Raw genomic sequence first — 23,879 nt, forward strand, 5'->3', positions numbered from 1 at the left:
TGGCCAACAGTGTCCAGCAAAAGGGAAAACATACAATTTTCCAGATGAGGTCTGAAAGAGTGCGAGTCACATTCTTTCCCTCTCTCTCAAAGCACCCTCCGGGAAAATCAAGCTATCATGCTGTGAGCACGGTGGAGACTGGAAACCACAAGCCAATAGCAATGGGAGTACAACCTCCAGCCCAGTCAAATCTTTAGAGACTACAGCCCCAGCCAACCGTCTGACCGTATCTTTATGAAAGTCCCTGAGCTACAACCCCAGAACCACTAGACAAGATCATCCAGGGCACCAGTATAACAAACGTTGCTGTTCTGGGGTATTCGACCTTGAGGGCCCTGTGACGCAGCCACCATCATACAGATGTGCAGCTAAGACAAGAGACAGTCATCCTGGAACTAACTCAAACGTCAGGCTCTAATAAAAGTGGTTCCGAAACTTGAGAGGCTACTTAAAATCTGAATTATACCTTCATACATCGTCTCAAGCCAAAGCACATGAGTTAAGACACTGGGCACTCAAGAGAGATCATCGGCATTCAAATTCTTTCCAGCTGCTCACTGGCTGAGCAGCCTCAGAAGTTACTTGGACCCTTTACCTGAAAGTATCCTCATCTGACAAAAGGATACTTATAGTCCCTTCTCACAGGGGCATGGGGTAGATTGAATGAGCCAATACAGAACTAGTAAGCATTATATGCCAGCTGCTATCATCATCATCATCATCATCATCATCATCATCATCATAGCATCTATCTCATGGTCAGCATTATATACAATGTATCTTTTATTTAAGGATATTTCTATGAATACACATTTACTCTGCCAATAAATTAATATATAATAAAATTTCCCTATTTCCCAGAGGACCATATGACCACAATAGGGCTGGTATTTAAAACTTCTTATGACCAATTGCTTGCAATTTTACTTCAATTTAAACTGTTACCTTAATGAAAGACAAATATGCACCTCTCTGGATAAAGAATCCGTTACAAGAAAGATCTGCCAGTTATTTCGCTGTTATTTTAATGACATTGGAAAAAGAGACCCTAGTTGTACTTTACGTTTGTGTAAGATCCGTGCTGGAAAGCAGGGCTCCGTTCATCTATTCCTGAAGGCAAGAAACAGAACTAAAAGAAAATATTCATAATTTTTCATATAAATAATGAGTACTTTTGCTATTTCTTTTTGCTGATTGGTTGGTTGTATTTGATTAAGTCTGGATTCTGCGTCAGCAGTACTTGAAAACCTGTGGGTCTCAGTAGTTTGGTGACAATGAAGATGGTCCTGCTCGTGCTTTGAACACTCTGAAGTTGCAGGTCACTTCGCTCTATCAATCGGACCACACTCACATGCCATGCGTCGTCAGTGAAGACCCTGGTGTCCACTGCCAAAGACCCTCACACAAGGCAAGCTGGTAGGTAGATCAAATAACAGGCACTAAAAGTGTGCCCTTGGTAAAAAAGAATCCAAATTCAAATCAGAATTGAATCAGAGCTCTGTTGACATGAACTCCACTCAGTGTCCCCTACCCACTCAGCTGATCTAGACCAGTGGAATGGTCCAGCTGGGTTCAAAAGCAGATAGCTACACTGGCCCCTGCGCGATGGGCTACAGTACCAGTGTTTCTCAGTGCCAGGGAACACTGGGTGATTTTTCTTTTCTGCAAAGGTGGTAGTGGGCCAAGTAAGTTTGAGCACCGGCGGTGTAGAGCTAGGGGTCGGCAAACTGTGGCTCAGGAGCCATGCGTGTGGCTCTCTGGGTACATACATGGGGCTCTGAAGTAAGACTGAAAAAATTTGAAGGCTATTATTGAGATCATGATGATTTCATTTGTTTGTAAAAATGTTGGCTCTCAAATTACATTTACGAATCTCAGAAAAATTTTTAATTGTTGTGAGGGACAGAATCTTACAAGTTTGCCAGCCCTGGTCTAGACTGTCTCCATGCTGTGGTACCCTGAGGTATGCCTTATCCCAAAATATATTCCATATTTTCACTTTTCTTAATATGGCAATTTTTCATTTTTGTCAATAATATATTAAAAATTTTCCAGAGAAGACTTGTATGGAAATACATCCTTAAGAACATGCACTGTAGTGCTACCATAAGGGTAGGGAAAAGTGGGGCATGAAGGGGGAGAGAAGGGAACTGATCACAATGATCGATGTATAACACCAAGCCCACCACCACCGAGAGGGATGAACAACAGAAATGTGGGTGAAGGGAGATGTCAGATGGTGGAAGATATGAAAACAATAATAATTTATAAGTTATCAAGGGATCATGAGAGTGGGGGGGTTGGGAGTGGAAAGGAGGAGCTGATGCCAAGGGTTCAAGTAGAAATAAAATGTTCAGAAAATGATGATGGCAACATATGTACAAATGAGCTTGATACAATTGATGTATGGATTGTTATAACAGCTGTAAGCATCCCCAATAAAATGATTTATATTTTCAAAAAGGACATGAACTGTAATATTATATTTCTAAAATTTCTAAATGTAGTTTCAACTCTAAATGACACTAATTCTTTATAATGATAACTTTCTATCAAAAGACTATAATTTCTAAGTCTGTAAAACAGTTTTTTGGGGTTAGTAACACATATGTATTTATATTTTTAGTGAAATAAAATTAAATGAAACTTTATTATGTGTTTATGATTTGGGGATCATTTCAAACCATATCTTTCTCCCTGGAAATTTCCTGTCATCATTGGAAATAATTTTCCAAACTTTGAGCATCCAGTTCAACTGATTACTATAAAATGTATTCATGTGGGAAATTGTCTGCTTACCAGATCCTCCTTCAATAATGCATAGCCCGAAATAGTTTCCAAAGCAAATCTTCCCAAATCAAATAAATTGCAAAGTTAGAAATACAATTGAATCTTCAAGAAGGAGTTCCAAACCTCTGCCAAAACAGGCTTCAAATTCTTAATCCCTTGTTTGAAAAATCTGGACAAAGTTTTGGCGTTTTCCATCAAGGAAGCCACATAGACACAAATGTTTCTCATTTACTCCACTCCTGAGACATAAAGCTCAAATAAAAAATTTCCTGAATACCCTAAATTTCAGAGGCAATTTTTGAATCCCAGTGATTCATAATGCTATGCAGAAAGCATTATGATCTTCTCTTACCAATTCAATGTTTCTAGCATTAGCCTGGAATGCAAGCCTCTAGAGATTCCCACAACCAATCAGAGAGCTGCCATCCGTTTCAGCCACGTGACTATTAATGCTCTCTGCCCCTAGCTCAGGTGTGATCTTAAACCCTGAGCAATCTGCTGTTCCAGCTACTGTTCAAAGAAGAGAAACTACACCTCAGGAGAGCTAACAAAGATCTCTGTTTTGTTTTTTAAATCATTTTATTGGGGGCTCGAACAACTCCCATCACAATCCATACATTCATCCGTTGTGTCAAGCACATTTGCACACCTGTTGCCATCATCATTATCAAAACATTTGCCTTCTACTTGAGCCCTTGCTATCAGCTCCTTATTTCTCCCTTCCCTCCCCACTCCCCCTTCCCTCATGTACCCTTGATAATTTATAAATAATTATTATTTTGTCATATCTCATCCTGTCTGAGGTTTCCCTTCACCCACTTTTCTGTTGTCCATCCCCCAGAGAGGAGATTATATGTGGATCCTAGTAATCGGTTCCCTTCCCTCCACCCTCCCAGTGTTGATACTCTCACCACTGGACCTCAAAGAATCATCTGTCCTGGGTTCCCTGTGTTTCCAGTTTCTATCTGTACCAGTGTACATCCTCTGGTCTAACCGGATTTGTAAGGTGGAATTGGTGTGGAGGGGGAAGGGGGAAGGAAGCATTTAAGAACTAGAGGAATGTTGTGTTTCATCGTTGGTACACTGTACCCTGACTGACTCGTATCCACCCCCCACCCCCGCCCCCGCAACCCTACAGATGGGCTTTGGGTCCCCAATATGCACTCATTCACCATGGTATGATTTTTTTGTTCTTTGATGCCTGATACATGATCCCTTTGACATTTCATGATCACACAGTCTGGTGTGCTTCTTCCATGTGGGTTTTGTTGCTTCTCAGCTAAATGGCCGCTGGTTTACCTTCAAGTCTTTAAGACCCCAGGCGCTATATCTTTTGATAGCTGGGTGCCATCAGCTTTCTTTACCACCTTTGCTTATGCACCCATTTGTCTTCAGCAATCATGTCAGGAAGGTGAGCATCACGGAATTCCAGTTTAACAGAGCAAAGTGTTCTTGCATTAAGGGAGTACTTGAGTGGAGGCCCAATGTCCTTCTGCTACCTTAATACTAAACCTATAAATATATGCACATATATCTATTTCCCTGTAATCATAAATGAGTACATTTACATATGTACATGCCTGTATTTAGACCTCTATAAATGCCCTTTGCCTCTTTTTCTCTCAACTCTCACATCCAACATGTATTGGAAAGAGAAGAACAAGTGTTGGAATTCAAGGCACTATCATTACTTTTGCACCAAAAGACTCTCATCCTCTAAATGGGCTTAAATGAAGAAGGGAATAGTATCAGAGCCTAAATTGTAAGATTCTTGTTTGCAGAAGGCAATGGATGAGAGTGGGAGACCAAGATAATATTCATGTGTGAGATCTACACGGGAAATAAGCCTCTGGTGATTTCCCTCTGTCCATCACAGAGTGGGGAGAAACTGGTGACCAAACAGAGTGCATTGCAGAGATGTCTGTAAGAGACCAAAATAATAAACCTGACTTGTTAGGTTAAAATCTTGTCAGTTGATTCACCCGTTCTGATACACATCTGACCTGATATGGTTTTAAACATTTTTCTGGGAGTTTTTTGGTGGAGAGGGGGTGTGTTCATATTGGGGTTTATCTCAGATGTATTTTGTCATTGGAAGTGACCCTCTTGAATTTTAGTTACATTTTTCTGTTGAGATAGCAAGTAAAATAAAGTTGTTGTTTTTTTTTTTTTTGGGGGGGGGGTTACTGTGGAAGGAGGGGGTAGTAAAAAGGAGCTGATGTCAAGGAGTTCAAGAAAGAAAAGAAGGTTTTTAAACTGATTGTGGTAGCAAATGCACAAAACTGCTTGATCTGCTTGAACTATGGGACAATATGTTATCTGTATTAGCTTCCAATAAAATGGTTTCAGGAAAAAAATAAATAAAAGACTTAGATTCTAATTAAGGTTCTAAGTGAAATTTCAGTCTCTAACTCACATGAATTTTATTCTAATCCCACCCCAATGTACACCTCTCCCCATGTTAAGCCAAAAAATAATTAATTGGAATGCCAAAGTTGCAATTCTCATCATTTTAGATTTATATTCTTTCTCAAGGAATCATAGTTTACTTAGAAGAAAAACATTGCATTAAGTACATTGACTCAATATGAAATCTAGTAAGTCTTGGAAATATAGGTAATAAAAAAAGATGCATAGGTGCCTTAAAAATGATTTTATTACATAAACAGGACATACAATAGCAAATATAGATGGTAAAAAAAAATAACGAGAAACATGTATTGATACAATTTTCTGTTAACTAAAGAAATCATTATAAGCAAAAGCCAGGCAAAAATCAAAGTTGAGTGCATAGCACCTTGTAAATTTTGGCAAATGAGGCAAGCTATCACTGCTAGAAAACCGACAACAAACAGAAAGACATTTATTAAAGCAGCTAGGAGAAAACTTAAAATTATTATTGAAGCCAGCCTACAAAGAAAAATGGTTTGCCTTGAGTACATTTCATGATACTACAGATTTTGAGACCAAATAAACAGGAAGACCCCTAAAGCAATAGCAATGGGGAATGTTTCTATTAGTGACATTTGCAAAGAAATGCTTAACTTGAGCTTATAAATCATGACATACCTGAAGATCTCATGAGATGCATTTAACCTCCAAAGTGATATTTTTTAAGTATGAAAATACTTTTCAGGGGGAAAAAAGATAATGTCTACATATGGAAGAGAAAAGGGGAATAAACAAGTAAGGTCAGTGTAAATCAGTGGTCAATGACTGTATGTCATGAATACACTGAATACTGGCTTGGATCCTTTTTGGCTGCCCAAGAGTCCTTATTTTCCATTTCAGCACAATCCTTTGATAACAGTTATTTCTCATTTAGCCATCCAAAAAGAGGCAATAATCACGTTGACCTTCTAATACTTGTTTTTTTAAATTTTGGTTAGCTAACATTGTCAAGAAATGGAATATTCTAGATGATGACGTCTTCTGGTTACTTTAAAATCATTTATTTTCTTTCTACCACGTTTGATTTTATATTCAGAATTGAGTGAGATCCTCATAGGGTCATCAAATGAATAGAACCTTATTACTGAGAATAAGGAGATCATGTATATTTGACTTTGAGAACAGCGCTCAAGGTAGGCATTTAATGTGAGTTCTCTTTTTCCCCCTTCCCTTATCGCTTCTTCCAATCATAGCTTTGCTTCCTCTTCTGTAGTTTAGGGTCTGAGAGGGTGAGCTTTTATGTGTGACCCGCCAAGTCTCTGCCAGATCATATGTCATGATTCCAATAAAGTGCATCTTTTTTATCTTCTTGCCTAATTCCCACTGAGGTCTAAGTTCAGCTTAGAATTTATAACAGAATCCAACATCCTATAGAATTCTACACTAAAATACCACTGGGGTTCAAACTAACAGTGACCCCATGTATTCTGATTCTGGGGCAACTGGGACCAGAGGGTTTTTACTGCATATGATCTTTCCGAAGTAGACCATCAGTCCTTTCTGCTGAGGTGCCTGGGAAGGGGGGAAGGGGGGATTTGAAGCAGTAAAAGCACCAAGTCTAATCATGGAGAATGTTCCCAAGGAACTCTCTCCATAAAGCTTTTCTCAACCTACTACACTTTGTATAGAGCACACAAAAAATGCGCATCAATACACATTTGTTAAATGAACTAAAACTACTTACAAGTGAAATGTGCCAAGGATAATATCAGTACCTCTAATTCAGTCCCTTGAGAGTTCTTATAAAGGGAGTGATCTGGTGTCAGTTTACAGCTAAATTTTCCCCTTCCTGCATATGCTGACGATATGAGTTTTTTCTGCTTTTATGAGTTAGTTACTGTTATTTGAAGTCGGTCATTGGAAAATACATTTAAAACAGGGAGTACAGTTATAAATTAACTTACTCCTCTCAAAGTCAAGAGTGCAAATAAGAAGCAAATAAGCTCACTTGAATCGCAGCCAAGTTCTTCTGGTCCTGAGAGGGCGCCTCGTGAACAAAGCGAAGCCAGTTGGAGTACCGTGGGTTGGTGGCATCCAAAATGTACCGAACTTCTCCCTTACGCCCACGAACCTGAAACATAAAAGACTTCTGGGTTCACACAGCATGTCAGTCTGCACCCCGCTAATTGCATCAAGCAGATTGGGGCTGTCCTTACGTGCCATCACGTCTGTTCCAACCCATCGAGACCCCATGGCAGCCACTGATAGGACAGGACGACAAAGGACAGAATGAGGGTGAGCCAAAAAGTGATTGTTACTAAGGTCAACTGTGATATCTGGTCATTTGATTTCCCTCCCATTTGATCTCCCATCATAGATCTGCTCTAGGTTTAAAGATTTCTTGATTGTTACTTGACAGAGAATTTCTCACAGGGTTGGGTTTTTTTTAACAAAATTTCCGGTAGTCTTTTCTCTCTTTCTTCCTTTTTTTTTTTTTCAAATACATCGTTTCACTTTTTGTTTTTGTATGTGCCCCCATATATGAAGCATAGAAGGGGCAAATGTGTAGAGACGATCATGATGTGATCGCTTATTAGGGCAGGTGGGAGGAGATTGAGGGGAACTGGGGAGGGGAAATAGATAAGGGAGGGGGAAGAACGCACTAGAACTCAATGTAGTGATGTTTATACAACTCTTTTAAAAAACAACTGTACTACGTAAGTATATGATACATGACGTTTATCGCGATAAACTATTGGGGGAGGAAAGTTGTTATTACTAGGATTCCCACATACACATGCATCTGTTTATTGCAAACAAAATGTGCTTACACATGTTTCTGTGCTCAGTGGATGAGCACACAGAAATTCTCTCCGGAATGCACTGATTTGAGTCACAAGGAGCCCTGGTGGCATGAGTGTTAGGCTGAAATCTGAAAAGTTAGCAATTTGAAACCGCCAGCCACTCTATGGGGAAAGACAGGGCTTTCTACTTCTGCAAAGAGTTACAGTCTCGGAAACTCAACGCAACAGTGATTCTACCCTGTCCTACGGGGTCAGTGGGACTCAGGATCCCCTCGAGGGCAGCGCGAGAAGAGGCACAGGATGAGGGTCCGTTCCTTTAGAAGGTTCAGTCAAAAGCAGTTTCCAAGGTGTCTGTTGTGTCCGTTAAATTCAAGGCAGAGAAGTGCAATTTGTGGAACTGGAGAAGACTCTGGTCTGTATATCATTACCATAATTAGAAAAAAACAATTACACGAATGACAATGACTACAAGGAAAAAGAGAATACTCTTGAATTGAATATGGTGAGAATTGTGTATCTTCTTGATAGGATTGAATTATTGAATTGGGTGACATGTGGATAAAGTACTAATAAAACTGTTATAAAACAAAAAAGGTGGTGTGTCGTTGGTTACTCCATGCCACTCATCTTCTGATCTCGTGACTGCTGCTTCCGTGAACACTGACTGTGGATCCAAGCAAGACGAAATCCTGGACAACTTCAACCTTTACAACCACGACCACCCCAACATATATATTTTGTTTGCAGGGGGTGGGGAGAAAGCAGCTTGTTCCTATTCTCTTATATAGATATATTTCTGCAACAATTCCTATTTTCTTAAATGTCTAAGGATCCTCAAGAATCATTCTTAAATCTCTAGCAAAAGTCCCAGACCTCATTAAAAAGTAGGAAAGTTGTAATTGCTTTAAAAAAAAGGCATTTATAACTACAAATATCTCATATATGTATTTCATATACTTAGGTATGTAGGTAGCTATGGGAATTTACAACTTGTAACTAAATAACAATCACACTATGAAGATCTACTTTGGGCATTATTTGAACATTGTTCTTCTTTCCCACATACCCACAAACTCAACAATGCTCACCTCCCTCCCTAAAAAAAAGTACAGCAATACTGCTATACAAGATAAGCCAGCCATTGCCATCACTTTGATTTCTGCTCACAGCAACCCACCGGGTTTCCAAAACTACAAAACTTCATAGTAGCAGGTAGCCTCAGCTTTCCCCCACAGAACAGCTAGGGCCTTTGAACAGACGACCTTATGGTTAGCAGTCCAAAGCTTACTCAACAGTGCCATCAGGGCTTAGGATAGATTGCTTAACACTCTTTACGCCTCTCGTTCAAGGAGGACAACAGTGGGTATTTCTTTAAGTAAATAATTTACAATCTTTGCGTAAAAGCCCTTCCTCTGTAGGACCCTCTATAGCTAGTAACAATATTCCTATTTATATTAACAAACAACTAAAGTAAACAGACCATCCACTAAATCCCTGAGAGAAAAATCTTCTCTGAATAATTAAATATTTAAATCTGCATTTACTGTTAAAATCCCAAACAATCCAACTAATTTTATGGCGTGGGACAATGATGGATTTGCCCACAGCATGACTCCATTTCAGAACGGATTGCACTCTTTACAGAGAGTAGTTTATGGGCCTTCTTAGTCAGACATTTGTTACTTAGTATTAATCACAATATGTATCAGATGTGTTTGACATTGGGAACCTCTCTTCAAAGATGTGAAGCATACAGAGACTTCTCTGTGACTTATTACAGTGAAGCACACTTGGGGGGTTTTACCAGGGGCATTGTGTGTTCTTTATATAGTTCAACTTTTTCCCAGGCCCGAGCACTGCAACAATGTACGATTACTCAGTTTTAGTAACTCCTTTTTCTTTCCAGTCCATTACACGACGGCTCTGTCTACTATCTTCCCAAATCATATGCAGGTGCATGAGAAATGCATAATTTAATATTATAGTAAGCTTCCTCCGAAATGTGTCCCTTTCAGCAATCCAAATTCACATCCAGATTTTCTTTTATTCTTGTCACACTATTATTATCCGTTTTATATATATATGTATTATAAAAAGGTTGCTTGCACAGTCATAGTTTCTATTCATCTAAAAAGCAATTGCATAACATCGTCTTAAATTCCAAATGCCTTTTCTATCTCATCCAAACGACGTTTGTTTTCCTAAGGGCTTTTGCTGCTGCTTCACGTTTCCTTCCCCTTTCGTGTGGCTGGCCCTTCCCTTCGTGACAGCACTCCTGCCTGCAGCAGCTTACTAAAGCTGTCAGATTACCTGCCAGCAGGACTTTCAGCTTTTCCCTCTAGCCACATGCTCCTCGCTGAAACATCACCTAGAAAGCACATTCAAAAGTAATCTAATCCATCCTTCCTCTTGCCAGCAAAGCCCAGCCGAAGCAACTCAGGACAGAGGGCTACTAGGAAAGTATCCGTCTGTTTGTTTTAATGTGATGCTAAACCCTGAGGCAGTTAGTAAGCAGAACATTGTGAAACCATCGAATGCATAAAGAAAAGTCAAAATTCCTCTTACTGCCCTCCATGCTGTGCCACCATCTCATCGACATTGGCAATTAGAGTCTTGTCCTCCCCCACCCCCGTCAAAACGAGTCTCCCACATTCTATCTTCTCTCATCAATTTTCATGGGAATGAAGTCCACTGGTTACTGTCCTAGGTGGGATGTCCCTCTACATTCCTGGGGCCTGTAATAAAATCAACACTCTCATTTCCTAGTACAAATCATCTCCATTTCACAAGCACAGGCTTCCCACAGTTTCACGGGAAAAGGTGAGCTAAACAGGCTTCCCAGACCCGGAAAAGGTGAGCGAACACCGAAAAAGAGAAGGAATCCTCACGTGACAATGAAAACCGCCCCTGCTTCCATACCGTTGTTCATCTCTCTAAAACTGTGGCACTTCACGTGACGTGAAAACCCTCCCGTGTCCGAAGTTAAGAGGCCCTCGCATGGTCAAATGCGCTCTCCCTCGCTCCCTTCGCGGGAGCCTGGGAGAAAATGCACGCGTCTCGGCGCTGCTGCCGTGCAGCTGGACACCGTCACCGGCGCACCCTCAGCAGCGCTGAGCGTCCTTCAGCTGCCTATGGCTCCTCGCCCAGAAAAGCGCCCCAAGATCGGCTCAATTATTTATTAAGACCCCAATATGTGAGGGAAAGAGAAAAGTGAGACTAATACCCAAATCGTAGTGTCCTAAAATGACATTTTCGGGGGGAGGAGGTTAAATTGCGACAACCGCAGGCGAAGAGATGTCTTACGTGGATGGCTATTTTTCACAGCAGGAAGGGCTGCGATGCTATTTCCTAAGTTTTCTTCCGTCTTTTCAAGCTCCTGAAGATAGTTCCACTCGGGAATGTGCATACCATCAGGTTCCCAGAGCACGGTTAATAAGCCAGACTTGTCTCCAGAAGTGGCAACATCTGACTGATAGCTGCAATTTTATTTAACATATGGTAAACTTGAATAGCAGTGAGAGACAGTTGGTTCTCACTGCAATGACGTTCTTGATGAGAAATCCCAAGTGCGTTATAGTGTATGATTTATTTACAAAAGAAAATCGATGTCCCTGTCTTTCAACACGGCTTTCAAAAGAAGGTATATTTAAGCACTAAGATCTAGAATATGGTGGTCTTTGGTGTATGAAATGTCATCATCGTTTTTATTTAAGTTATAGGCATTCCCTTTCCGCAACTGTTTTAACTGAAGCAGTGCCATATGCCGTACTTTGAGTGCTTAATGAAGCAGACTTCCGGATATCTTTAGGAGCAGAGAAAAGCGAGCGTGTTGTGCAGAGTAATCCATTCTGACAGCTCGCTGTTGTCAGATTTAAAGCAGAGAACAAGCGAGCGAGAGAGAGACTTTCAGATATCAACAAGGATCATCACCAGGAACCTGCATTGATTTATAATTTCTAAGCAGAGTAGTTGGTTTTGATTTTTTTTTTTACTCTTGCCTTTTCAAAGAATTATAAATGTTTGCTGATTTGGAGGTTTACACGCTGGTGCGCGCGCACACACATGCATACGCGCATGCATACATGCAACTGCTTACATGTCCTGTTCCTTTCTGACCCAGCTTAATGTCTGATAATCTGGAGCCACACATCCGCCTGTTCGTCATCACTTGGGAAAGTACAGTTCTTACAGATCTGTGTCTCCATTGAGTGACTAGCCTCTGGACTCAAACACACACAGCGATAATACTGAACGAGAAGGCACCGATAAGATGGATGCAGTCTCTTCTTGTTCATGGCTGCTACTGTTCTTTTTGGTTGCCATGTGATGACTCTGACTGCACAGCCCTGTGTGTGCGCAGGAGGACTGCGCCCTCTGATTGTCAGAAGCAGACTGCCCGACCTCCCTTCCCCGACTCGACTCCTCGGATGTGGCTTGCACTGCCTATCCGTCAGCTGGTAACCAAAGGCTGAACTGTTTGCACCACTCTGAGACTCCGTGATGAATATTTAGAGCTGTAAATGTTTCAAGGTAAAAGAAGTCTTTGAGAAGCATTGTGGCGTCATCACAATGGTGGACTAGAAGTCAAAAAGCCACAGGTAGCCAGGGTTCTCCTCTGGCTGGGCACAACTTCCTGGCCTCTGAAACAGACGACTGCCTCTGTTCTGCTCACCGACCACACAAACCTGTGCAAGCGTCCAATGGGAGAAAATGCTGTCCATCCCACACCTCACCGGACACCACCGAACCATGGGGAGAAGTACAACGTGGAAACGGGGTCCACAGTGGCTAGCAGATGCCTTCAGGACAAGCAATCAAATTTCAATGGCACAAATTGGAATATACACACCACTTATTTATTTATCTGTTTGTTTATTTTTGCCATGCCAACATTTCCTGAAAATCCTATACATGAGCAATGATAACTCTGGGACAAAAATTTTTTATTTACTTTGGTTTTTACATTACAGATCGTCCACTTTGTGTTTAAGTAGTAATCACCCCTAAGACTTTACCTTGACCCACTCCTTGACCGCTCTTCTTCTGGGGAACTACTGTCTTCCATTTCACCCAAGTTCACACCATCAGCGGTCCAGCCAACCCATTGCTTTCTCTTCCTGCCCTTGCCCTCCCTTCCTCTAACTCCTTGTCCATCTCCAAAGTCTATTTCCTTCTCAAAGTCTTTGTTCTGGTTGAGAGATGCATAGACTTGTAGTTATCGTCACCCCTTAGAGAATTTTCTCTATGACATATACAAAGAATACCTACAATGTGCCAAATTCTGGTAAAAGCTTTTGATACTGAGGTTTTAATAATTATATTAAAAGTTTCAAAGAGTTAGTTGTATAGAAGAGAGAGTTTCCAAGACATAGACATCATCATTTTTAAAATCATTTTATTAGAGGCTCATACAGCTCTTATCACAATCCATACATACATCAATTGTGTAAAGCACATTTGTACATACATTGCCCTCGTCATTCTCAAAACATTTGCTCTCCACTTAAGTCCCTGGCATCAGCTCCTCATTTTCCCCCCCTCCATCCCCGCTCCCCCCTCTCTCATGAACCCTTGATAATTTATAAATTATTATTTTGTCACGTCTTGCACTGTCCGACGTCTCCCTTCACCCACTTTTCTGTTGTCCATCCCCCAGGGAGGGGGTTATATGTAGTCCCTTGTAATCGATTCCCCTTTACCACTCCACCCTCCCGGTGTTGCTACTCTCACCACTGGTCCTGAAGGAATCATCTGCCCTGGATTTCCTGTGTTTCCAGTTCCTGTCTGTACCAGTGTACATCCTCTGGTCTAGCCAGATTTGTAACGTAGAATTGGGATAATGATAGTTGGGGGGGGGTGGGGGAAGGAAGCATTTAGGAACTAGAGGAAAGTTGCATGTTTCATCGTTGCTACATCGCACCCTGACTGGCTCGTCTCCTCGCCGCGACCCTTCCTTAAGGGGATGTCCAATTGCCTACAGATGGGCTTTGGGTTTCCACTCTGCACTCACCCTCATTCACAATGATATGCTTAAAGGTGTTTTTTTAAAAGTACTTTTAATACTTGGAACTCAAACCACTGCCAGAGGTCACCTTTCAGGCAGATTACAGGTAGTTCATAATAAATATTATCACCTCTGAGTACTGTGCTCCACTAGGTAATCATCTAAATGAACTGAACAATGAACGTGTGCCCGAGACTAAATCTGAGCAGATAAGAAGACAAAGGGAAATTAAATTCAAGAACAAAGTACAACAAGAATATTAATAATGAGAATGCTGATACATTGTGGAAAATGCAGATATATAAATTGTTACATGATAGCCTAATTTGCCTTGTAAAATTCCACCAAAATTACACTATAACTTCTTAAAAAGATGCTTTGTACCTCATAACTCCTGTGTAAAGTTTTTAAAAGCACTGACTAAAAAGATAATTATGCCTTCCACAGGCAGAAATAAAAAATTATTCACTTTTGCTTTAATCCCAGTTACCTAACCCAAATTCTATTTCTTTATTTTGTTTTAATATTTTCCTACTACATAGATTTTCTAGAGTTATTAAAATAGAATACACTAAATCACTTTAAATCTAATTATATTCCTTCCATTCACATCTTCAAAATATATGCAGCTACATGTGGAAGCAAATGGATTATGTTAGGATAAGAATGTGCCTAAGGCATCCAAATATTCCCAATTACTAAGACTCATCCATTCCCTTTCTTATAATATTCAAAAAAATCAAACATCTGTGATGAAAATTCTAAAAATATATAACTTATTTAAGAGACATTTGTTAAACAACATTTACTATACAGCCTTACCTGATTATAGAAAAAAAAGTTCTATGAAAAAGTACAAATAAAATCTTATAACATGGTTCCGTTATTCAAGTGGCCTCTCCAATACTAATGAAGAAACAGAAAATATGAATTACACAAACACATACAAAATAAAATATACAAAGTAATGTACTTATTAGTATTAGGTTGATATATGTGTGAATTGCCTTAAATCCAAAAGCATGTAGTACATATGTACATAAGCAATATACAGTGTTAGGGTACGATTAGACACTAAGATGAAAAGTAAATGTTAGAGCAGAGGAGAGTCACTGAAGACAAATGAGTGCACAGGCAAAGATGGTAAAGAAAGCTGATGGTGCCCGGCTATCAAAAGATATAGTGTCTGGGGTTGTAAAGGCTTGAAGATACACAAGTGGCCATCTGGCTGAGAAGCAACAAAGCCCACATGGAAGAAAAGCACACCAACCTATGTGATCATGAGGTGTTGACAGGATCAGGTATCAGGCATCAAACACCCAGAACAAAAAATCGTATCGATCTGAATGAGGAAGAGGGTGGAGTGGAGACCCAAAATTCATCTGTAGACAATTGAACATCCCCTTACAGAAGGGCCACAAGGAAGAAACGATCCAGTCAGGGTGCAGTATAGCACAGACAAAACTTACAACTTCCCTCTAGTTCTGTAATGTTTCTTCCCTCCCACTCTCATGAACCCAATTCTACCTTACAAATCTAGCTAGACCAGAGCATGTACACTGGTACAGATAAGAGCTCACAACACAGGGAATCCAGGACAGATAAACCCCACAGGACAAATAATGGGAGTAGCGATACCAGGAGGGTAGTGGGGAAGATGTAGGGAGAAAGGGGGAACCAATAACAATCATCGACATATAACCCACCCACCCCCACGGGGGATGGACAACAGAAAAGTGGGTGAAGGGAGACAGCAGTCGATGTAAGACTCGGGGGAAAAAAAAAGTATAAATTATCCAGGGTTCATGAGGTAGGCAATGTGGGGAAGGGAGGGAGGGGAGAAAAAATGAGGAGCTGATACCAAGAGCTCAAGTAGAAAGAAAATGATTTGAAAATGTACAAATGTGCTCGACACAATAGATGGACGGATTGTGATGACAGCTGTAAAAGTCCCCAATAAAGGATTTTTTTTTAAAAGACAATAATCATTACTTGCCAAAGCAGGACATTATATTTGTACTATAAATATCTTTTTATTGAGTTGCTACTATTGCAAAACACTGTTTTAGACTCTGAAGCTATCACAAAATAAAACTATCCTTGGTGCTTAAAAAATAATAATAATAAAAAGCCTCTCATATGGAATGTGTACAGAAAAGTATAAATACAAAGGGGGCTTCAAAAATTTCCTGAGAAAGTTCTGTTATCCTTTAGCTCCACATTTCCACAAAAATTTTTAAGCCCCCCTATAGTCTAGTAGGCTTGAGACTGCTACCCTGAGGAAAGCCTGCTTCCACAGGAAACTTGACACTTGTTCCCAGGCGATTGTTATTAGATAAGGGCAGTCCGCTGTGTCTGGACTGTGAAAACTGTGTGGTTTATGTTTAATACCCACTTTCCTTCCAAAGGGCTTGAATTCTGGTTCATGCTAGGCAGGGGGTGCCTTTGTGATCAGCAATAAAAACCGTGGACACTAATGGGCTTCCTTCTAAAGAGCACAGAGGTGTAGCTGAATTTTCATTACTAAGGGAAAAGCAAGGTTATGTCACCTCTCTCGAGAAGGCAAGAGCAGAAGAGATCCAGTGCATAGATTCCTACAGACTCCATCCATGGCCTTTTTTCTACTTATGAGCTGACTATGTGTCTTATTACATAACTCTTCACCATGCTACAACCACATGCTGAGTACCATGAATCATTCTAGAAGAACTGCAAACATGGAAGTAAGTGAGGTTAGCCACAGTCACAAATAAATCATGGGATGAATCGAGTGAATGACGAGATCACACGATATAAACCAGGCAATGGAAGAGGCAGAATCTTTCAAGATCAACAGAGTTTTTCACACAGATAATCAACTTACACAGATCAAACTATACCCATTCAGCCAAGGGGAATAAGAAATCAAAGCAAGGAAAGTTTTCAGTAGTCAAGGTCATGCCTTTCCATGACCCATAAACAAGCCAAGGCCATCATCTAATGTTCAACTAAACGGAAGGTAAGCGGGAGTAATTTTAATTATATAGTAGCGTTGCCTTATGAATTAATTTCAAGTTAAGCCCACAAGATATGACTCCAGTGTAGAGAAAATTATATCAATGAAAGAATGGTAGGGTTTCTCAGTCATTTCATGCAGATATGATGACGGATGACTGTATATTTTAATGGGCAGATATAGATGCAGTTAATAAACCCACTTCCCAAAGCCACATCATTGGGTCAGTTCTTGTTCATTAACGATAATGAAACTCAAATGAGAAAGATCACAGAGACAAGTGTGTCAAGGAAGACGCTTGGTCTTTAATCTAACAGTCGCCTCAATGGTGCAGTGTCCACCACCTGCGGTGACAGGGGTCAGTTGCACAGGAACATCCTGGGACAGGGAAGAAGCGGGGAAACTCAACCGATATCTCAGTTCCGTTTGTCTGGAAAACCACAGGGGAGAAATCCTGGGTAGACAACCGATCACTCTACTCTGCGGGCTGCACTGGGTGTGAAGGGATGAAGAACGAAGGAAGTCCCTTAGGTGCTAAGCAGTAAGGCTTTGGAAAGGGGCAATGACTATAAAAATTGTACAACTCTTCTGGCTGTGACTGAACTACTGAATTGTAGGATATGTGAATTATACGCCAATAAAACTATTTTTAAAAAATGAACAATGATGGGCAAATGCAAAACAAGGACCTGGGTAGAACCTATCTGTGTAATGAATGTGAGGGACAAGCCAAAGTATTGAGCTGAAATTATCCCAAATTAGTGAAGCATGAGTGAGCAGTATCAATCATTCTCGTTAAACATTTGAAAGGCAGCGATTGTTCGAAGGAAAAAGAACCAGGCCTGGCACTGGCTGCTAACCACTCACCAGCCGCTCAAGGCCGAAAACCGGGTGACCTGTCCCAATAGACATTATGGCCTAATAACACCTGTGGCATGATGAATGATGGCAGTTCATGTCTTCACAAAGGTATAGTACAAAAAAATGAGACTCAAACGTGTTGGGAATATATCGATTGTTATACACCAACGCTGTGTGTATGTGTGTGCGCGTATGCGTGGTATCCCAGTGCAGTCTGTCATATAAAATCTCTCTGAGTCAGGATCAATGCACTGGCACACAACCATATTTGAAGGGTAACAGTAGGAAAGAGATAAGGTTAGCATTCAACTTTGCAATGTTCATATATAAAAGATATTTAAAATGAAATATCCTTTTAGAATTGAAAGAGAGAGAACTGAAGAGAGAATGAAAAATGAAAAAGGGAAGTGTCAATTTAGGAACTATTAGAGATTGAACTGTGTCTCTCAGAAAGTTATGGGTAAGTCCTGACCCATAAACCTGTTTATAATTCCAACGTGAACAGGGGTATTCTCTGATCACATGGACCAAACCCCTCATATTGGAGCAAGGTGGTTCCTAAGTATCATGCCTTCTGAGCAGTTTATAGAAAAAGCAGACTAGACACAGAAACACACCCTAGAGATACCATGCAAAGGGGGCGCGAGATGAATCCACAAACCCAGAGGTTCCCCACCAGACCTATAAGCTGAGTCAAAGAAGAAATGTCCCATAGAGCTCATGGCCTAAACTCAGAGTCTAGAAACCTGAGAAAATAAAATTCTGATGTCTGACAATAAATTTCTGGTACCTAGTTGGGGTGTCATTTGTTAAACAGCACTAGCAAACTATCCAGCCCAATAGAAAGGAGCCAAAATACGACTCACATGTAAGTCACTGAAGGCCTGTGAGTGTCACTGGACAGTCTCAGAAAGGTTAATTTAAAGTGTACCCTAAAAGTGATAGAGAACCCAGAAAAGCACACTTCTCCGACATACAGGTCTCTACTGTACTTGCTTCTGAAAGATTTAGGCTCTCCACTCAAACTGTCTAGCTAAGCTCTTACTCTCTCTCATCTGAAGGCAAACCCAAAGACGGACTCAGACAGGGCCTGCTGCATGCACGTCTTTGGCCCGATAGCTCAGTTTCTAAAACTCATGCAGAAAAGCTCCTGTTGCCAGGAGACGGGGGCACTACCACAGAACGATCTCCCTACTACGAAACCGTCTGGCTGCAGTAAGAACTTTGGCAACGAAGGGCCTTGTAAGGAAAGCCATCCAACCTGGGGCACGAAACCTGCAGCAGGGACTATTTTCTGAAAAAGGAAGTGGGGGCTTTTCTTTGGCCTGTTTTTCCTCACAGCAGACATAACCTGCCACGGCCACAACAGGCAAAGAAAATGGGAACTTCTTTCTGGTGTGGGTAGACCTTCAGCAAAGGAAGCTGGACCACTCTAAAGGGATAAGTCCTTCAGGATCGTGGTCCTTTCCTGAGATCTGAGGCTAAAAGGTCCACCCTGCCTCCATAGCTCGGAGAATGCATCTCATTCTCAACTCCTTTCATGAGTGGAGCCAGCTCCTGGCCTGTTTAAGCAGAATATGGAACAACTCAACAAAAAAGGCAAATGTAACACAGAAATGAGCAAAAATGTGACTACTAGACATTCCATCACAGAAGAAATATAAATGCCCAGAAAGCACCTGGAAAGAGTGTCAACCTCATGGGTCAATGTTATTTTTGTCCTGTTGTTCAGTGCCCTGTAAATGGCAACCCAATGTGACAAAGTGGTATTTGCCTAGTCTCACATTTGACTGAGACACTTTGTCAGTCTTCCTTCTGCAGAAAGGTCGACTGGTTTTGAACTTCCAACCTCTCGATTAGCAGCAGAGACCTTCAACATAGTGCACCCAGGCTCCTTAGGGAAATACAAATTAAAAACACAACTAGAGAACGTCACCTTCATTAAAAGCCCACTGCCATCTGGACAATTTTGACTCATAGCAAACCTACATTCCAAAATTGCAAATTTTATAGGAGCAGACAAAGCTTGCCTCATATTTCTCCAGCTCACCCTCACTTATTTTCCATTTTTCAGGTCCCAGCCATCCCAGTGTCACGCCCATTCGGGTGGCTGCTTTCAGGAAAACGGAGAGTACGTGTTGAGGGGGTGTGGAGGACCTGGGGACTCCCATCACTTGCTGTTGGGATTATAAGAGGGTGCAGGCTCCGAGAAGTACAGTTTGGCAGTCCTTCAAAGAGTTAAAAATAGAAATCACCATACAATCCAGCAATTCCATTCCTAGGTATATGCCTAAAATATCTGAAATTACTGGCACACAAACATACCTGCACACCAATGTTCATTGCAGTGTTACTCACAAGGTTCAAAAGGTATAAACAACCCAAAGGGTCCATCAACAGATGAACTGATGAAACATGGTATGTGGAATATCATTAACCCATAAAGATAAATGTTCTGATACATGCAAAAACACAGATGAGTCTTAACAACATTTTGCTAAGTGAAATAACTCAGACACCGAAGAACAATTCATGCTTAATCCACTTCAAATGGAATATCTACAAGAGGCAAATGCAGAGAGATCCAGGTTTGTAACTGGTTCCCAGAGGCAGGGGAGAGGGGACGTTAGGGAGACTGAGTGTCTGTTAGAGTCATGAAAACAAGTGGCAACTGCTGCAGCATGCAGTGAATGTGATGAAGATATTGCTTAGTGGGCCTTCTTCCTTCTCACTGCCTTTGACCAAGGGCGGTGGATTGACATGGATAAGATGGACAGTCGCACAGACGAGGGGAGTCAGAGGAGGAGACGGCGTGACACATAGTGTGAGAGGTGGAGTGGCACACAGAGGAAGGCCTTCATGAAGTACACTGACAAGCTGGCAGCACGGGTTCATTTTCCAAAGCACTTACGTGTTTCTGTGAAGTGACGGCACTCTTACATAGGCAAGCAGCATGCCTTTCCTGGAACAAATCCTAGCAAAGCCTAAACAGCATTCTCTTCACCTGCGTGTCCACAGATAGTTGAACAGACAAAAGCAACCACACCATCAGGACTTTTATAGGTATGTTCTGCAGAAAGACTTTTCACATAATCCTAAAAGAAGAAATACCTTCAAGATTAAGCAAGGGAGGATATGCAAATTAGAACCCAATGCCATGGAGTCACAGAAGCCCTGGGGTACAGTGGGTTAAGCACGGGGCTGCCAACTTCAAGGTCAGCAGTTGGCATGCATCAGCAGCTCCTACGGAGAAAGACAGCTTTAAACATCTGCCATCTCAGAAACCCACAGGGACGGTTCTAATCAGTCCTGTGGGTCCCTGCGAGTTGGAATCGACTTAATGGCATTGAGAACTATAAATTCTCACTTGGAGCAACAAGATGGGACAGAACAGACCTTCCCCTGGGGGTTTCAGCACTGCTGCTTTTACAGAAGCAGATGGCTCTATCTTTCCTTGAGCACAGTGACTGGTGAGTTCAAGGCCGCCCTGCATCCCAGGGCTCCTTTCTCTACGGAGAGAATGAGAAGGGAAAGCACTCGAGAGCATCCCTTCAGGTCAAGAGCCATACTAGCAACATCCGCATTACTTCTCACCCAGAGCTAATGCTAGAGCAGTGCATTTTATATTATCTTAGAGTGGACAAGAGCAAAAACTGTCTCACTATAAATTATGTGTACAATATGGTCTGAGAAAGGAAATGTATGACTGATCAGAGATTTTTATGATCACCATACAATGTAAATCATGTAACCCAAGAACAAATGCCATTCATTCAACATCATTTAAACCCGACATTTAGTTGTATGGAAATTATTGACGTTAAGTGAAGGAAGGGAGTGGGGAGAGGGCATGCTGCATATTGTTGATAAATTTCAATGTTTCCTCTTGTTACAGAGAAAATCATTCCTCTTATCAAAAAAAGACATGGTTGCATATTTCCTATTTCATGAGTTTTATTCAAATCTTAAGCCTGACATTACACCGATTACTTTTTAGCTTACACATATGACCAAGCTGCCTGACTACATGTTCACTAGTGCATCTGTAGAGGTCTCAAACTTGCATCAGAAGTGGAGCACATAAGGAAACTGTTGACCATACATATTTTCCATTGCCTTTTTTCACCTCATAAAGATATAATAACCCACTAAAAATACAGCTGTTGAACACAATAAAGAGGAGAACTGGGGGAAATTGACGCTCAAAAGGTTCTATGTAATACTGGTTTGGGTTTGTTAAAATTGTGCTACAAATGGAAGGCTTTACCCAAGGGAGTGTTTTTAATTTCATAGCAAACTGTCCTTTAAAATAAATCATCTAAAATTACAAAGTGACAAAGACACCTTCCTTCTCCAGAGAGATCACACTTCCTTGGCAGCTGTTAGCTCACAAAGTGAGCACAACTTGTCCGGGGCGCCAACAGCAATCCTAATATTAGACTCAGGGTCACGGAGACCAGGCCTCATCTTCCAAGAGTGTTCACTGGGTGAAACGGAAGTGATGCTCCATGTACTGAACCCCCAAACAGAAGAACTTAGGAATGTGGCTACTATCACGTTCTGCATCATAATGGATGACATCATTCACAATGATTAGCAAATATTTCTTTACCAACTTTAAAAACCTACTCTGCTGCTCATATGCTGTTTGCTATTAACGTATTTGCTCTATTTGACGTATCTACCTTTAATAGTTCTCTCCAGCAGAAATACCCTATAGTTCTCGGGCATTCACCTAAGTAAGAAATGGGAATCATTCTATACAATTCTATACTTCCTTAACCAGGTGTTTTACAAAACCATGTTTTTGGTTTGTAATTTAGTTTAGAAAGTTGACGCAGTAAAAACAATGTGATTATGATACATACAGTGCTGATATAACAGTTACTGCAGAGTAGGGCACCCCATCCCCAAACGAAGCACATTCATATTTCTGCAATGTATGAACAGGCACACTGTGTAAGATAAAACAACAAGCTATAAAGAGTTTCATAGCAGTTCACATCAAATTTTGTGGTTAAATGATTTTTCTTTCCAAGTTTAGTTTTTTTAGAGAGTTTTGGTTTTCCAATATCCAAGTAAGAAACCGGTCCTGGAAGTTACCAAAAGTATATGAGCCACCAGAGTCCTCTGCTCCACTGAGATTAGATCATGTTATTATTATGATGGCAGGTGTCTGGTAGTATCAGCTGGGGAAAGCACAGTTTTACCTGGATATTAATTTACTAGGGAGCAAAGATCCTAAATGTGTTAAATCTGCGAAAGGCTGCATGGATATCCTAGATATTCTATAAAAGTGCTACAAATGATATTTAAAGTTTTTAAAAATAAAAACCTTCGGTCAAAAGAGCATGTCTAATACTAAGATCTACAGTTGCTTCTATAATTATGTATATATTACTTTTCAAGTCATCTGCAATTTATTTATTAGTATGCAAATTGGGGACAACATGCAAGTCCTGGCAGTATGTCAGCACAGCCCTCCTCTGGGTTTCAAAAAATCTGAGATCTGTAAGATATAAAATTACCATTTTAAATGCAGACAGAGAATATGTATGTTTCTGTTGATCCCTCGGGCTTGACAGAAGAAAAGATTGTTTAAAAGCACAATTAATCAACAGTTTGAAAGTAACAAATAAGCACACTGAAGTATTATACAAGCTGCCTAAAAATTCTTCAAGGAGCAAAATATTTCAGAGTAGTCATTTATCATAGAGTGGGAAAATTACAGACAAAATCATTAAATGAAATTTATTCAAGTCCGTGAACATTAATCTTCTGTATATAAAAACAAACAAAGAACTCCTCAGATAGAATTTTATGCATACCTTTAGCAGTGTCTGGTCAGTTCCCATTATGTGCAAAGTAGCTACGTGCTTGCTAGTAATCTCTGAGTTGTAGAAAATATCATCCCCACCTCTTATGGACTGAAATGCATCATGAAAGAGTACGTGTCCATTTGGCTAGGCCATGGTGCTCAGTGGTGAGGCAGTTCGAGCTGAGCCAGGGGTTCTTTGGAGTGTGGACTGCATCA

At 40.8% G+C, this 23,879-nt stretch overlaps 1 protein-coding gene across 1 annotated transcript in view; it reads right to left on the minus strand.

The window, feature by feature from the left end:
* Positions 1 to 23,879, minus strand: part of PRDM5 (PR/SET domain 5) — a 92,499-nt gene that overhangs the window by 43,934 nt on the left and 24,686 nt on the right. Inside the window, exon 3 of the mRNA XM_045290214.1 lies at positions 7,190 to 7,312. Coding sequence (XP_045146149.1) covers positions 7,190 to 7,312 — 123 coding nt within the window. The remainder of the gene's footprint in view (positions 1 to 7,189; positions 7,313 to 23,879) is intronic.

The sequence above is a fragment of the Echinops telfairi genome, unplaced genomic scaffold (assembly GCF_000313985.2).
Source record: "Echinops telfairi isolate 266 unplaced genomic scaffold, ASM31398v2 ScPeMD7_33;HRSCAF=127, whole genome shotgun sequence".
Lineage (NCBI taxonomy): Eukaryota > Metazoa > Chordata > Mammalia > Afrosoricida > Tenrecidae > Echinops > Echinops telfairi.